General features: G+C 33.6%; 1 protein-coding gene across 1 annotated transcript in view; it reads left to right on the top strand.

Moving 5' to 3' along the window:
• SMCHD1 (structural maintenance of chromosomes flexible hinge domain containing 1) overlaps positions 1–15,171 on the top strand; it is a 68,711-nt gene that overhangs the window by 39,078 nt on the left and 14,462 nt on the right. The window contains exons 28-36 of the mRNA XM_088524087.1: positions 646–764; positions 1,468–1,635; positions 2,865–2,990; positions 6,609–6,688; positions 7,621–7,778; positions 12,573–12,688; positions 13,125–13,186; positions 14,370–14,457; positions 14,842–14,973. Of these exons, the coding sequence (XP_088380213.1) occupies positions 646–764; positions 1,468–1,635; positions 2,865–2,990; positions 6,609–6,688; positions 7,621–7,778; positions 12,573–12,688; positions 13,125–13,186; positions 14,370–14,457; positions 14,842–14,973 (1,049 nt within the window). The remainder of the gene's footprint in view (positions 1–645; positions 765–1,467; positions 1,636–2,864; positions 2,991–6,608; positions 6,689–7,620; positions 7,779–12,572; positions 12,689–13,124; positions 13,187–14,369; positions 14,458–14,841; positions 14,974–15,171) is intronic.

Raw genomic sequence — 15,171 nt, 5'->3', positions numbered from 1 at the left:
ATAATATCAACAGCGTGGTCTTCCAAGTGATACATTTTTAAGTTGAGGCCTAAGAAGTCATGTTAGGGATCAGTCTTCTCATTCTACCTGGGTTTCTGTACATGATTGCTGTTTGAACATGTGGTCAAGGAACTCTGACATTGACTATTAAACTTTTCCTGGCGCTGTGAGAATAAAAATGCCTCAGTTTCGGCTTTTTTTTTGTTTTGTTTTGTTTTGTTGTTATGCCTGTTACATGTTTTTTCTTCTTCGGAGAATGTGCAATGTTTTTACTGATTTGAATGTGTCAATTACTTCTAATGAGCATAATATATGTTTAGGTAAATTCTAGAAATCAGAAATACTTATGATATTTTGGGGCATAAAAATATTTTTATGAGTGAATAAAGACACATAGGACAAATTGTATCTAATGTTCTTTTTGTAGCAAGAAAAAATCTTTTCGTTTACAAAATAGTAAACACAGTTTTGTGTAATTGACTATATACATGTACTTTTTATGATTCCCTACTTATGTTATTTTTCTCTATATTGTGTGTATGTTGTGTACATTTGTATTTCATACATTGTGCTGTGTTTCATTAAAGCAGCTAATGGGATATTCATTTTACTAATTGTTTTAATAATCAACTTCATTTTAAACAGATATCATGATTACGGATCAGTATGGAAACCAGATTCAGACAGTGACATCCTCTTGTATAAATTCCCTAGGCGTTTCTGGGCCTGGACTTGATAAGTCAAATTTGAAAATATCTTGGCAGGTATTTCAAAATTATTTCCAAGATGCCATATCTTTCCCCATATTCTCTATGACCTCTGTGAGATAATTGCCTTAATTTTCACACAGAATTGAACCAAAACTGTTGGAAGATAGTTTAATTAAGCACTATTTGATAAACTATGGGAAATACTGTTTTAAAGCATTAAAATCCTGTTCTCAGGTGTGCAAGAGCATCTATTAAAAACATTTTCACTGTTGCAGCTATACATTATGGAAGTAGAATCACTTTATACATTACACTCTAGCCAGGTTGTCTTTGGTTTTCCTTCTTTTCTGTTTTCTTTTAGCTGCTTTTTAAATGTTCTGTTCCTATTTATGGTGGCATGGTTGATTTTATTATATTTTGAAGCAGCATAGGGAGTTACAGATCTTGCTGTCTGAATTAGTTTAATTTAAAATGGGATCTGTGCTTTTTAAAATATGATGCTGCATACAACTGAGTAAAATTGTCTATACAATGAAAACTAGATTTCTAGGAAGTGTATATGTTTGATGATTTCTTGCTCAAAGAGTCCTTTCAAATTAAGGAAATGGACTAAAATTGTTCCTTTTCATTGCATTGTCTTATATTAAAAATAGCAAACAGATTCCAATATGCATAAATATTAAAAATGCTGTATTGAGAAAATGAATAAATGATACTTTTTTGTTGTTGATAGAATCCTGTTTTTATTTCTCAATAGGAAAGTACACTAACAATGAGAATTAAAGGTATTCGGTTTAAACCGTGTTTACCTGGAAGCAAAGAATTGTGCTTTGCTTGGCGTGAATTTTCCGATTTTCTCAGAGTAAATTTAATTGCAGGATCTCCTGCTAAATTGCAACTTGTGGATTGGCCAGAGTTAGAAAAGGTAAGTCCAAAAGTTACTGTTTGGAAAAAAACAAAGGCTTGGCTAGTCAGTAGATCTTTTATTTCCAGAGCTTTTCGGGGTAGTGGATTAAAACACTGTTTTTTTAATTTAGTACTTCTGAAAATTGCCAGAATATGACAACTCTGGAGACTTTTGTTTGATTGTTTTCATTTTACACAGGACAACATACCATAAGCAAAATTAGTTAAGTATTTTACAACCTGCCTGATCATATAAGCAGGTGTGTTTTAAATTGGTCTGTATATGGGAAGCCTTTTTCACACAATAGGTGACTAAATACATTGCCTTTTAAGAGTAAGTTTGTGTTAGGGTATTCTAACACTATAATACTTTTAAATACTTAGATATGTAATAGAATAATATATAATGCTTAGAATTTGTACAGTTTATTCTGCCCCACTTCCCTTTCTACAAGATGATACCTTTCCTTTTTCCTTAATGGAGACGATTACTGTGGGTTAAATTCCAAAACCCACCTTCCACTGCTGTTTGCCAAAATACTGTCTTTAACAGCTAACTCTCCCTTAATTGGAGTTTTACATTTGAAGCTAACAATGTTACCTCTTTACCCAGAAAGTGGCAAAGGAGTGCAAAACTTACACCAAATGGAAAGGATATAAGTTTTTACTATCACCTAGTCATTTGCAGGGTTTTTATTTTTCAGTGTTTTCGTTGGTTGTACAAGTGATCATACTGAATTTGCACCAAAATTAAAATAGGAGAGTGGAAGCAAGTAAAAGATACATTTGGTTCTCTCAGTGGAAAACAGGAATGAAGATGAGAGTGTTGGAAAATGGAGAAGGAAACTATTAAAAGTGAAACAGAAGGTTCAGGGAGTGTCATAATTATTTTCAGTCTTTATAAAATTGTCTAGGTATTTCAGAAGACTAAAATCTTAGATATTTTACTCTTTCTATAACAAAGAAACCGTCTTTGATAAGCTTCTTATATGTCCTTATATTTAGTCACATCAGCACGAGTAAGACATGCAGTTCAATTGAAGCAGTGCATTTTATAATGTAAAGAGAATGGTATAACTATGGAATCTTCTTGGAATTTACAGTTCTGTCATGGTCTACCTAGTCTGTAAAGCAAGTAGTAGGAAAAATGTAGATTCAGTCACTCTGGGGATTCCTGACCGGCTGCTATGAAAGTCTGATATGCCTAGAATATAATGAAGTAATGCTTTTTTTTTTTATCTCTTCCAGCCCGTTGCAGTGATTAATGGTAGAGAACTGCAGAAACCTCTTGTAGTTCAGTTGTGTGATCAGTGGGGAAATCCATCTCCTGAACCTAATGTCAAAATCAGTCTTATGAAGAGTAACAACTTAAAGGTAAGCATATGTCTTATTATAAGACCTCCTGTTTATCAAAGCATGTAAAGCTGTGTTCTCATGTCTGCATTGTCTCCTTCATGCTTGAGATGTTTTTGAAAAACAAAGTATTGTAAGGATAGCAAAAGAATAATTCATCCACTGTAGTAATTTTGATGAATAATGCAAATAGTTCCAAGAACAGATTCCTCAGCTCGCTCTTATTAGCACTATCAATATTATAGTACAGTATCCAAATGTAATTTGGATACATTTTGGATTTTCTGAAATTTCTTTGTAATCCTTTACCTCTGCCATTTACCTGTGTCAATTTAGTGAATAAAAGTAAAGATCTTCTTTAAAGCAGCAGCTATATCATTTATCATTTTTATCTATTGGTTCCTTGATTGTGGTTCCTGAACACAAGGCTTTTCATCTGCATGTAAGACCCTGTGAGTTTGATCTGCGCTTGGTTATCTCTGTGAAGAGCAGTAGCAATATAAAACAAACTGAAACAATGAGGATGCAATATTTAACCCAGATTTAAGCAGTTACTATTTCCATTACCTTTCCTTTAGTCTGTTATGAGTGCCAGGTGGTCCGCACCCTGGTCTATGCTAAGGAAATAGTTTGACAAATTAATTCTGTTATTAAAATCTTCATTCTTAATGTTGAAAATGAACATATGCCTTTGCACAGACTTTCATATTGAATTGAATAGCAATTTGTTGGTTTCAAATTTAGAAATATCAAGGAAAGATTACCCTTCTTGCAGAAGCAGGCATGTGGAACAGAAACTTTCAGGTTATGTCTTTCACAAATCATCAGAAGGAGCAGTATCCCAAGAGTTAGAGTTTTCAGTTTTGTATTTTTTGTAAATTTTTTATCAGTGAGTACTTGCCTATGTGTGAATTATTCATTGGATATTCATCCACCTTTGGACATGAGATTTTTCATGTTCAGCTGGCTTTGGTCCCTCTCTACTTCTGTTTGTCAGGTGTTTGCATTCCATCTGTCTTAAAATATACAGCCAAGAACTTTATGTTCATGAGTCAAGAACTAGGCCACTGCCTCAGTTCTTCTTCAATTTGACTCTTATTATTCCTATTACTCATTTTTACTGAACCTTTCAAAGGAAATTTCTTTAGATCTTGAAGATTTTTTTCTTCTGGACCTTTCAAAACTCTTGAAACGAAAGCCTTCCTCATAGTTAGGATTCATCTTAATTTGCCCCTGTTGCTCTGTTTGAGATGACAAATGTGTCTCCTGAAGGCTTCTAGTTATGCTGATCTTGAGAGGACTTACAGCCTGGATAGTAATACTGTAGGTTGTGCTGACTGATCAAAGAGATGTTCTGGTGGCATACTCCATTTTGCAGATATTAAGCCTTTCTCCAGGGAGGAGACCTAAGACCTCTTAGAAAGTCTTCGTGCTCCTCATCCAAGCTGGATGTGCCCTACAGAGAGTCTGCTCCAAGTCAAAGCTGATCATTGTTAGAATGGATCCATTACAGCACTTTCCTCCAGAGCTCAGTTACACTACTATCATTTTTGGAGAAATACTTGTTTCATACAACAGCAGAGCAACCAACTGCATACTTGCTTGGCAAGGATCAGGTTTTAATGAGTGTCTTGAGGAACCTCTTCAGAAAACTATCCAGAGCCTTGGCTTTTCAAATAGGTTGTATGGACAGTCTTCCAAAGTAAATTAGAAGTTTCTGGAGATTGGAATTCTTAGATAAGCAATTTGTATTTCACATCTTGCCCTATATATCTCCTGTGATTGGTAGTCTCTGATTGTGTTTTCAGTACTTCCATTTCCTCTGCAGGTCCAAAATTAAATGAATATGCATGAACAGAAAGTCTCTGAATTCTTATGTGCACCCAAATAGCGGAAATGCACAAAGCAACAACACCTGTCTCTGTAAAGTTAAACCATTTCGTTCTGGAGTGTACTGTAATTTCAAATACAGAGTCCCTTTCCTGAGCTGGGTGCAATCCTCAGGGAAGTTACTGAAGTGTTTTGCAATTCTCTCATTATTGCTGAAAAAAACAAAATATCTTTACAGTGGTGCCTTCCATTTGCACCATTGAGCATATGTTTTTGCCATTGCTTTTCTGTGATGACATGGTAGGAAAAACTATTTCTTCCATAGCTGATTCATTATGAACCAGCTTTCACAATTTTTTTTTCTAAAGTATTTCATTCATTTAACTTGCTGACATGAGATTTGTGAAATATTTTCTGTGTGAAAGAAGATATTTCTGTAAGAAAATCAACTACCTCAGATATCGTAAAAACATTTTTGTGTGTAAGTGGACATTTGAAGCTATTTTTCTGGAATCTGTGCTGAAATAACAAAGGGAAAGCAATTTAATCCCACTCTATTCATGTAATTTAATTCATATAATATAATTTGCATTATTATCTTAGTTGAAATCATTGTTGAATAAGTTGATTTCCCTCTGATAACTAATTCCATGCAAATTTGGGATGGATACCTGGCTTCCTTTGCTGTCCTCTAAATTTTAGAGGCACTATCTGAAGTTCTTTTCATAGATTTACAATGTATTTCTTAGGGAAGACTAAAGAGACTAACTTGGAGCTCACACACACATTTGCAAAGGAATGGCTTCTACTTAATTAAGAGTGTATTGGTGTTCTTTGAGATTCACTGTGACCTGGCTCTATGAGATGACAGAGATGGCTGTGGAGTCAATGATTTTGAAAGACCATGGTCAATGAAGAAAGTGAAATGATAAATTCTGTGTCCTTTCACGTGCAAAGCGGAGTCTGACTCTGGTGCTGCTATTTTCAATTTCAGTGCTGTGGGATTAAGTGCAGCAAAAACAAGATGCACATAAAAATCACACTTTGGAGAACACCACTGAGTAATAGTTCTTTTCATTTGAATCAATGAAATTCATTCATTTCATTGATTCATGAGTTTCATTCATTTGAATCAATGGAATTTCCATTAGTTTCAACGGATTTGGGACCAAGCTCAGTTAATGTGCTGGGAAAATCGAAATTCTATAAGGCATTTGTGTTATTATCCTTAAACAACACTGACAGTTCCTCTCACAGTGTTAGAATTTTGTTAGACATAATTATTTAAAAAGGAGAGGTTGGTTCTTGTTTGTCAGTAAGTTTCGATTAATATGGTACTATATCTTCATCACTTAATTACATGGTTTTCTACGTTGTCTTGTAGCTTTACATTTATAGCAGTAAGACTAGGATGGGGAGAGGAGAGGATGTTTTAGTTGTCTTTATTGAAATGCTATCTTTTTTTAAAAATTTTTGCTATCTATGGATCTCTAGGCATATTGAAAAAAACACTGTGAAAGGGAATAAGCAGTATTCAGAAGGTGTTAAAACCGAAAAACATTCTCAGGTTAACTTGTATTATGGACAAGATGATAACATCAATAGCAATGAATAAACTGTTTAAACATATTAATGAGGAAACCTAAAAAAATATTTATAACAGTATATTTTTCCTGAATTTAGGGTGCAAAGACAAAAAGAAGTTATTGCTCAAATGGAAAGAGAGTATGCAGGCAAAGGAAGGATGCATTTTATTCTAATTTAAGACTTGTTGCTACTTCTGTGTCATTAATGGGGTTTTTTTGGCAGATTGTTCCTTCAAACCAGCAACATAAAACAGATGAAAATGGTAGGGCTAACCTGGGAATTATTGGCATTCATGGACCTAGGTAAGTAGTGAAAACTATGTGGAAAAACCTTTGAATTCTGCAATGTCCCTTGCTATTAGAAGCTACTACTAAGTTTCAGGTCTATAAATCTTCAAGTATTTTATGGCAGTTAATATTTTTCATTTCTTATGTGCAGGATTAGACCTAAAATATTATTTTGCATTTGCAAGACAATTAAAAAAATTAGCTACTAAATACAAATATACAACAGCTACTAATGGTAATATGGTAGTATCCACATCCACAGGTCCATAGGTAGAAGGCTGCCAAATATTAGCAAACACTAAATTGCTGGAGGTTAAAAACAATTGTGCTCAATGCTAGCATCTTTCTTTTTTGTAGAATCCATACTAGCTGCAACTTCTATGCAATTAATTATGACACTCCAGTTTTGTTTAAAACCTTATATTTTTAATGCTCTAAAAATGTGTTACTAGATGGCAATGAAGTCATTCAATACTTGCAGCGCATTTGCTTGGATGCTGGGTTTCATTCAGCTGTATTCAGAAACTGCATCTCCTCTCCCATAGCATTTTATTTAGCTGTGTCTGCTTTCCACCTTATTATCTTTTGCAGTTTAAAGCTGCAGTTGGCACTAACTTACAGACAGGCAATGAAACATGATCAGGCTAATAAAATGTTAAAGAAAAATGAAATTTAAGATACTGTCATAAGAATATCTTAAGTGCTTGATTAAATTTAGTAAACTAATGTCATAAGAATATCTTAAAATATCAATTTTACCTCACTAAAAGTATATTGTTTCTAACTTTGCATGAAAACTTCATTTTTCCCTTTACTGCTGATAGCTCAGTTTTTTTCTTAGGTTTTATTTTATGATTTCATTTACCCAATACAGATTTTGAAATCTGTTGAAAGTATCTTTTTAGAAGAGATATTTTGTAACATTTTGTGATTTGTGTTTATTTCAGAGGAGAGCACACTTTACATCTTAAAGGCTTATACAACAAGACCACGTTAGATTGTCCTATAATCACGTTAAATGTCCTGCCAGACCCTGAGAAACCTGTTCTCTTGAATGTTAAATATGACAAAAATGCTTCTTTTCCAGCAGGAGGTACCTTCCCTGGTAAGTATCGGGCCTTTCTGGTGGAAAGTCATAAACCAATAAAAACTCTTTATATATGAGATACCACTAGTACACTTGGAAAGAAAAGACATGTAGAACTTCATTGGAAAGCATCCTAAAAGTGTTCTCATTTATTTGTTCTAAATTACTGCTTATATGTCTATAAATCAAAAAGCTACCAAATCTCTATTCTTAATAAAATACCATATTTTAGCTTTCAGTTTTTTCAAAAGGTGATCTGAACTAGTTTGTGCAAATTTTCCCTCATTATGTGCAATGTAATAGTGACAAAGGAGTAAGCTTTGAAGTTATACGCCACCTACAAGCCAAGAGGAACAAAAAAAATGTTAGGGGAATTAGTTATTCTCATCACCTTTCAAGATGATGAGAATCATTTGGAAGTCAAAATAAGTAATATCTGAAGTGATAGAAAGGAAGCCAAAGTTGATCCAAAGTCTTGTATGGTCCTACTGTATTCCTTCATGACAGGATTATCTTTGATGTTAAACCACAGGTGCTGAATCATGAAACAAACAAAAAATTTCTCATGTTTTATATCCCCTTGAGGGAAGTAGTGGTCAACAGTAGCAGTAGAAAAATGGATGAAAAATAATAAATTTTGTCCAGTAAAAAAAATATCTTTTGCTAGAACTGAAACAAAATCAGAGATCTCTAAGAAAACATAGGCATAAATAAGAAAGCCTAATTAAAAAGAGCACTGAAATATGATGTAGGTTTTACAGTTCAAGGATGCTGAAATTAATGTGAATAGAAAGATGTTTTAGCTTGTGAACAGAGGGATTTTGTTGACACAGTTGAAGAGACAGAAGTTTGAAAACTTCAAAATCATCTAACCTTTTTCAAAGCTTGAGAGCCTCTTTAGCATGTACAGGTACTATCTAAAAAATTAAATATCCTAATAAAGCATGGAGTAGTATTGATTTCCTTCCTCTGTCTCTCCTTGAAGCTAAACTGACATTTTTTGCATTCTAGGGCATGTCAGGATGAACAACGTAAAAAGGAGTCTAACCTAGGGAACTGATCTGATGCTTCCTTCATTTTGTACTTTCAGCTACATTTGATTGTTATAAGGGTTAAAGAAGCAAAATATCTTTCCTTTTCTTCCACCTTAATGCACATGATTTAGAGATAACAGTTTTAGATTGTGCAGCCAGGATAAACTGGAGCACTGTCCTTGTTTTTTGTTTTAATCTGTCTTTCTCTAGAATTTCAAGAGATGAGAAATTATCAAGGCATCCTAAAAGAAACTTACTGGCTTCTAGAATCATGGGAAATATTCTATTCTGCTTAGCTAGTATCTCAGTGTTTTCTCTTAAAAAACAAAGGCCAAAGGTGTAAATGATGTAGATTCTGTCATTTTAAATTTTGTATCACATTAAGGAAGGCAAAAAAAGACTTTATTAATTGCAAAAACAAAAAAAAATGTGAGACTTGGAAAGCCTGCTATAAGCTTTAGAGCGAAGAGGTGAGCAAGGTATAAAGGGAGCTTCAAAGTTTGCAGTGGGAAAACAGACAAAATATTTTGTTCATGCTTCGTGCTGAGGAGGGCAAAGTTTCCAAAGTGGTACCTTTCCCCACTCTGTGACTGGTAAAAATGTTACATGCGGATTTTCAGTAGAGGAGTTTTACAAGTATTTAATGAAAAATATATAAAGTGAAAAATACATAAATAAATTTCATATATATCTATATAAATCACTATAAATTAATTTAGGTATGAAATTGCTGTGCTATTAACTCTGATGTACTAATATACTACTTATGTTAATCCCATTTAATTTGGCCTTTATCTAATACGAATAAATTCAGGTGACAAATCCGGTGGAATTTTTAAAAAGTGTTCTAGGAAAGGTCAGGAAAACTTTCAGTCATTAGGTATATTTTCAGTCCTGGGCCATTGTTGTAAAGTATGAAAAATACAATTAAGCCGACACATGCAAATATATAAGAATGGGGACTAGGTAAAAACTTCACATATTTGTACAGGAAAGTGATGCCTTGTAAATCTGCTGGAAGGAGTTGACAGTTATGTGAATGTGAGAGACCCTGCTGATGCTGTACCTAATTTCTCAAGAGAGTTTTTACAAAAGGCTCTTAAAGTAAGCTGTTCTGAAGTACTGCACTTTCGTGGACCTCTATCATCAGCTTAGAAACAAAAAGCTGTAAAAAGTCAAAAGTCAAAATGTGTCACAAGTATCTGTGGCAGTTAAGATGGAAAGAATATCGAAGATTAAAGAACCTAGATTGATGCATTTGGTATTGGTGAAAACAAAATCCTCAAAAAGGATATATTAGGCTTAGCTAACTTAGAGAAAGTGGTGGCAAATATGAGGATATACAGAACAATTTCTGTTTCTAGGAAGAATAGACAGTGAAGGATTGGAAGAGACAGTGAAGGATATGAAAGAAGTATGAATATAAATTTGTCAGAGGAATCGAAAAAGGGAAAAAATAATTATTTATTGTCTGTAAGTACAGAGTAAAGAAAAACACATTTCAGCTTTTTCATTTTTTTATATTTCTTATTTTAAGATTGCAATTTTAGCTTCAGACGTAAATAAAATGAAAATTTATTTGGAGATTTTGTTTCTAGATCCAAAATGAAGGTGTTTATTTTTATAGCAGAATATCAGATACCATTTATAATCTTCTTATACAGTCATTGTATTTTCTTTTTCATAATTCCTAATACAATTGTTAATGCTTATTAAAATACTTCTAAAACAGTCTCTTTTTTCACTAATTGTTTATTCTGGAACAACAAAAAATATTTATGAAGAAAAATTTAAATGCTATATATGTATCAATCAAATTGGTCTCAAAGTCCTATATGATGTATGAGAATATTTTCCTCCTCTTAAAAACGGAGATGCTAAGTAGGAATTCAATAGAGCACAGGCTGCGTGGAATGGAGTTATTCTCTGGCAGGCGTAAAAGTAAACTTCACATTTCCAGTGCTTGAAAGCCTCAATACTCTGTTTAATTTTTTGAATTCAGAAATCAAACAAGTTTTTGGTGTATTGCCATAAAACACTAATGTGTTCTCATCCTAACATTTAAGCCTTAATGTGTATGTAGTAATTTCCTTCTTATAGACAACATTATTGTAGATATTTATATTGATTAAAGTGTAAGAGAAGTCCCCTTTTTGTGTGTATGCATTTGGGGGATTTCTGTTTATTTTTACTTTTCGCTGTAGAGGTTTCTTTGCTTTGAAGTGTTCTGTTACGAACTGTCTTTCAGCACAGAATGAAATAGCTGGGTGATAGATTTTAACTGTCCCTTACTTACTTCTCCAGATTCCCGTGATTTCCTCTGGTGGTGCTCATAACTTTTTCTTGCTTCTTTCTTTTTTTATTTATATATATGTGTGTGTGTGTGTATCTGTATATGTCTGGGCCTTCCAAAAAACCCAAGGTTTCCACTGTACAGCTACAGAAACAGAAGACTTAACTTGATTGATCTTAGGACACAATAAAAATAAATAAATAGAAGAAAAATTGAAAGAGGCTTCCATTTCATGGAGAACATAGTTTCATGGAACTCCATTTCATGGAGTGACATTTTCAAGTATTAAGCTTTTACATAAAGACTTAAGAGAAACGGAGACATAACCATTAATATTTATACCATATTTGTTAAAGATCTATTTTATGTAATATAAATCAACAAAGTTTTGAGAGAGGGACAGAGTTAGTTGACTTCTTCAGGAGCTAAAATAGTATATTTGATAATACATTTTACTAAATTTGTTATTAAATCCTTTATTAATGGATTTAATTAACATCCTAATTACTAAGTTTACTGATGAACTTGAAACATAATAATCTTAAGGGTAGGCATCGCAGTATGGGAGGATGCCTGATTTATGCCTGAATTTTTCAGACACATCAAAGCATATTTAATCCTTCCTGAAAGTGTAAAATTCAGTTTTAATGCAACAATGTAGCTTCAGTTACATGGTTGAAATCTATATTACCGTAGTGTCAAATTACTTGATGCACAGTTTAGGGAAATATTTTCCTAGTTTGGATTCCATTTCCTTTAGGACACTAAGCTTTTCTGTTATTTTGGGAATAACACTTTTTTTCTCTTCAGGATTTTAAACATCTAATATTTTGACTTCAGATTCAGGTAATAGCAAATGATAATAGCCAAGTGGAACATGTATCCCAGTATGCCAATCCTGCTGGGTCTAAGTGTGGGGATACTCATCTGTTAGAGGTGGCCACTGTCAGATTTGTGGCTTATGTCCCTATTTCAGCGTGGCCAATAGAAGGGAACTGTGGTAGTCACATTGTTATTATCTCTTTCTAACTACTGTGCCTATTCATGCAGTAGTCCAGTGACTAAAGCACTTGTATAGGAAGAGGGAGATCTGGGTTTCCTGTCCTTGGAGCAAGGAAACAACCACTTATTTGCCTAATGATTATTCTTTCGTGAGAGTAAGCAGCAGCCTGGCTTGCTGGTCTGATCAGGGTGCCGACTTGGGAAAGGGAGATTTGAATTTTGAGTTTTGTATAATTATTCAGTGGATAAAGCTATTTGTTTGTGTTTTTTACTTGTTTTGTTTTGTTTTGTTTTCCTAAGTGAGAGTTGTTACCTGATCTAGTTACAGGGCTGGGCAGAGAACACTTTCCGTGTCTGATTTTGAATATTCTTTGTTTGGATTATTTTTGAACTATGGACATTGTGGGGTTTTTTTTCCCCCGATCAGTGAATGAGACAGAAATTCATGAAATCCTGACAACATTGTTTTATTTTATTCTGCAGATTTTATGGTTAGTGTTCTTTCAGAAGACAGCAACATTATTAAAAATATTAATCCAGCACGGATTACTATGAAAATGTGGGAAGGACTGGGCTGCGGAACTAGAATGCCAATTGATGTAAGTCATCGAAATGTGTTTTCAAAATGTATGTCAAAACTAAGGTATAGGACTTTGCTTGACTTGGATCAATGCTCTAGAGTGCAAATACTGACTTACTACATATCAATTATATTTGTTTAACAAAATTTTCCCTGTAAATTCTAAGAGTAAGTTGTCAGACTATTCAAATGTCAATACTACAATAATGAGAACAATGTAACTACTCTGCAGGAGCTAATTAATAATAGGGATGCTGTTCAAAGTTGCCACCCTGATATTTGTAAAGCAAACAATTCAAGAATTGATGATAGAAGTAGGATCTAAAGCATAGGTGGTCTCATTGAATTCTTTCATTTTATCAGTACTGCAAATCAGTAAGAATCTTTAGCATATTACAAATAAGGCACTTTACTTTCTAGTATGTTTCATTAATTTTTTGTATCATTCTTTTCAGGCTACCACATTTAGCTGTAGTAAAGTGAAGGATGACAGGGAAGATGGCTTCTTTTACTTCAGGTATAGGAGCGTGTATTTATACTGATACAATCTACTGATACAATTACTGGTACAATTTATTATGCAAATTAAGTCTGAATTAGGGACAAGAGTTTTCTCTTTGATCATGACAGTCTGTTCAAGAATTAGCAATTCAATACTATGATATATTTGGGAATTAGCACATTACAAGGCATACAAGGATTGTATCCTTCCAAGTTTCTTTTGACATTTAATCTGAGAACAGAGGAAGAAGTCTTAAGTTAATGTATTAGAGTGATTAAAAGCATGTAAAATTTCAAGGTTGTATTCTGTACAAATTATGCATTCCAGAGAATCTTTTCTTTTACTTTTTCAAATAAAACGAGAGGAAAGAGGTTGCTACTATTGCTCCCACAGCCATGCATTGAAAGCAAGAATCTCATTACCCAATTCAAGAGTGACGTCCTCTCAGAGCAACGTCTGAATCTTAGTTATACAGTTTTCATCTCTTCATAAGTTTCATAAGTAAATACTGCAGAAAATTGAATCTCTGTGGCCTTTTGTAGCACATGAAATCGTATTTCTATGAGAAGTGGTGCAGGCATCCATCTTCCTTTCATATTTTCATGTTAGGGATTCTTTGCCAGTGGTCTGCACTGCAGAATGTTGTAAAGTCAAAAAGTCAAACAATACCTCTTTTTTTTTTTTTTTTTCATCTCCCCTCTCTCTGTTAAGAGACTCAGCCTTTGCTAAAGGTCCAAATTACCCAAAGTTACCCAAGTTTGTACACTCACTAAGAGAAAGGATCTACTAGTCAGATTTTATGTAAAACTCAAGTGAAATAATTATGTTTGAAGTGAATCTTTTGTTGGTGTTTTAGATAAACATCCCTGTGTTCTATTATGGTACCTTTATGAGAAATAATTTGATGAATAGTGAAAACAGGCTGACAGATTTCTGAATAATGGGGCTGTGATAAATTTCCTGTCCACTGGCAGGGATTATAACCCCATGGAGGAATCTTTCTTTATCTGTGTTGCCAAAAATTTCATTCTTGAAGAGTTTTTGAGATTTTTTTTGTGGAACTCTTGCGCAAGTTTATTACAAAGGAGTAATAATAGGAGTAATGAAGAAGTAATTAGCAGGACTATGCAGAATTTGAATTGCTTACATACTTGTATACTTCTATATTGACTCGCTTCTTTTTTTTTGATGCCTTTAGGGATAAGGTGATTCCAGAGAGAGTGGGGAATTACAGTATCCAGTTTACTTTTGCAATGGATAAGACAAATATGCTCAACAGTGACCAGGTTGGTCATATAATTGCATATAGCCAAGAACACATAGTACAGAATCATCTAGGAGAAGTATTATGATACTTTGTAGTTTTGGAATATCGATACTTTCATTTGCAAGCTTTGCAAAAAAAATTACACTTTTATGTTAGTAGTGACTGATCTCAAACAATTGTTAACAAGATGTTTTTGTTCGCCTTTTTTTTAACTAAAAATTATAAAACTAATTTGTAACCTAATACAACTGCTCCATGGTAATGCTTGTTTGATTCAAGACAATCAATAAATTTCACATGCATTTGTTCCTGAGTTTTTTGAGCAACCTATGTGTGCAGGTGACTTGCAGTGAATTATACATGTCTTTTAAATTTTCTTTTATTCTTCCTTCTCCTCTTCTAGATTATAGTGGAAGTTGTACCTAATGACCCAGTACGCTTGCTACCTGATCCTTTACCAGCTACTCCAGCAGTTTCCAATGTTCGAGCTGTTACTAGTCGTACACTGGTCAAGGATTTACACCTCCATGTAGTGGTAAGTATGTTTCTGTACAAAATCACAACCAGGGAACTATGCAAGCTTGCTAAAAATGTGATGAATTTAGTCATAAGGTATCGATGCTATTGTCTGTGTTGAAATGTAATCAAATGTAGTCAAATATTTCCAGGATACCATTTCTTACAGAATCTCACATAATAAAAAATTAGGTCCTTCATACTTCAGATATTCACA

The sequence above is a fragment of the Tinamus guttatus genome, unplaced genomic scaffold (genome assembly GCF_059628265.1).
Source record: "Tinamus guttatus ecotype Peru unplaced genomic scaffold, ASM5962826v1 Tinamus_guttatus_pri_ptg000203l, whole genome shotgun sequence".
Taxonomy (NCBI): Eukaryota; Metazoa; Chordata; class Aves; order Tinamiformes; family Tinamidae; genus Tinamus; species Tinamus guttatus.
The sequence above is the reverse complement of the archived record's forward strand: the minus strand, read 5'-3'. Positions and strand labels throughout refer to the sequence as shown.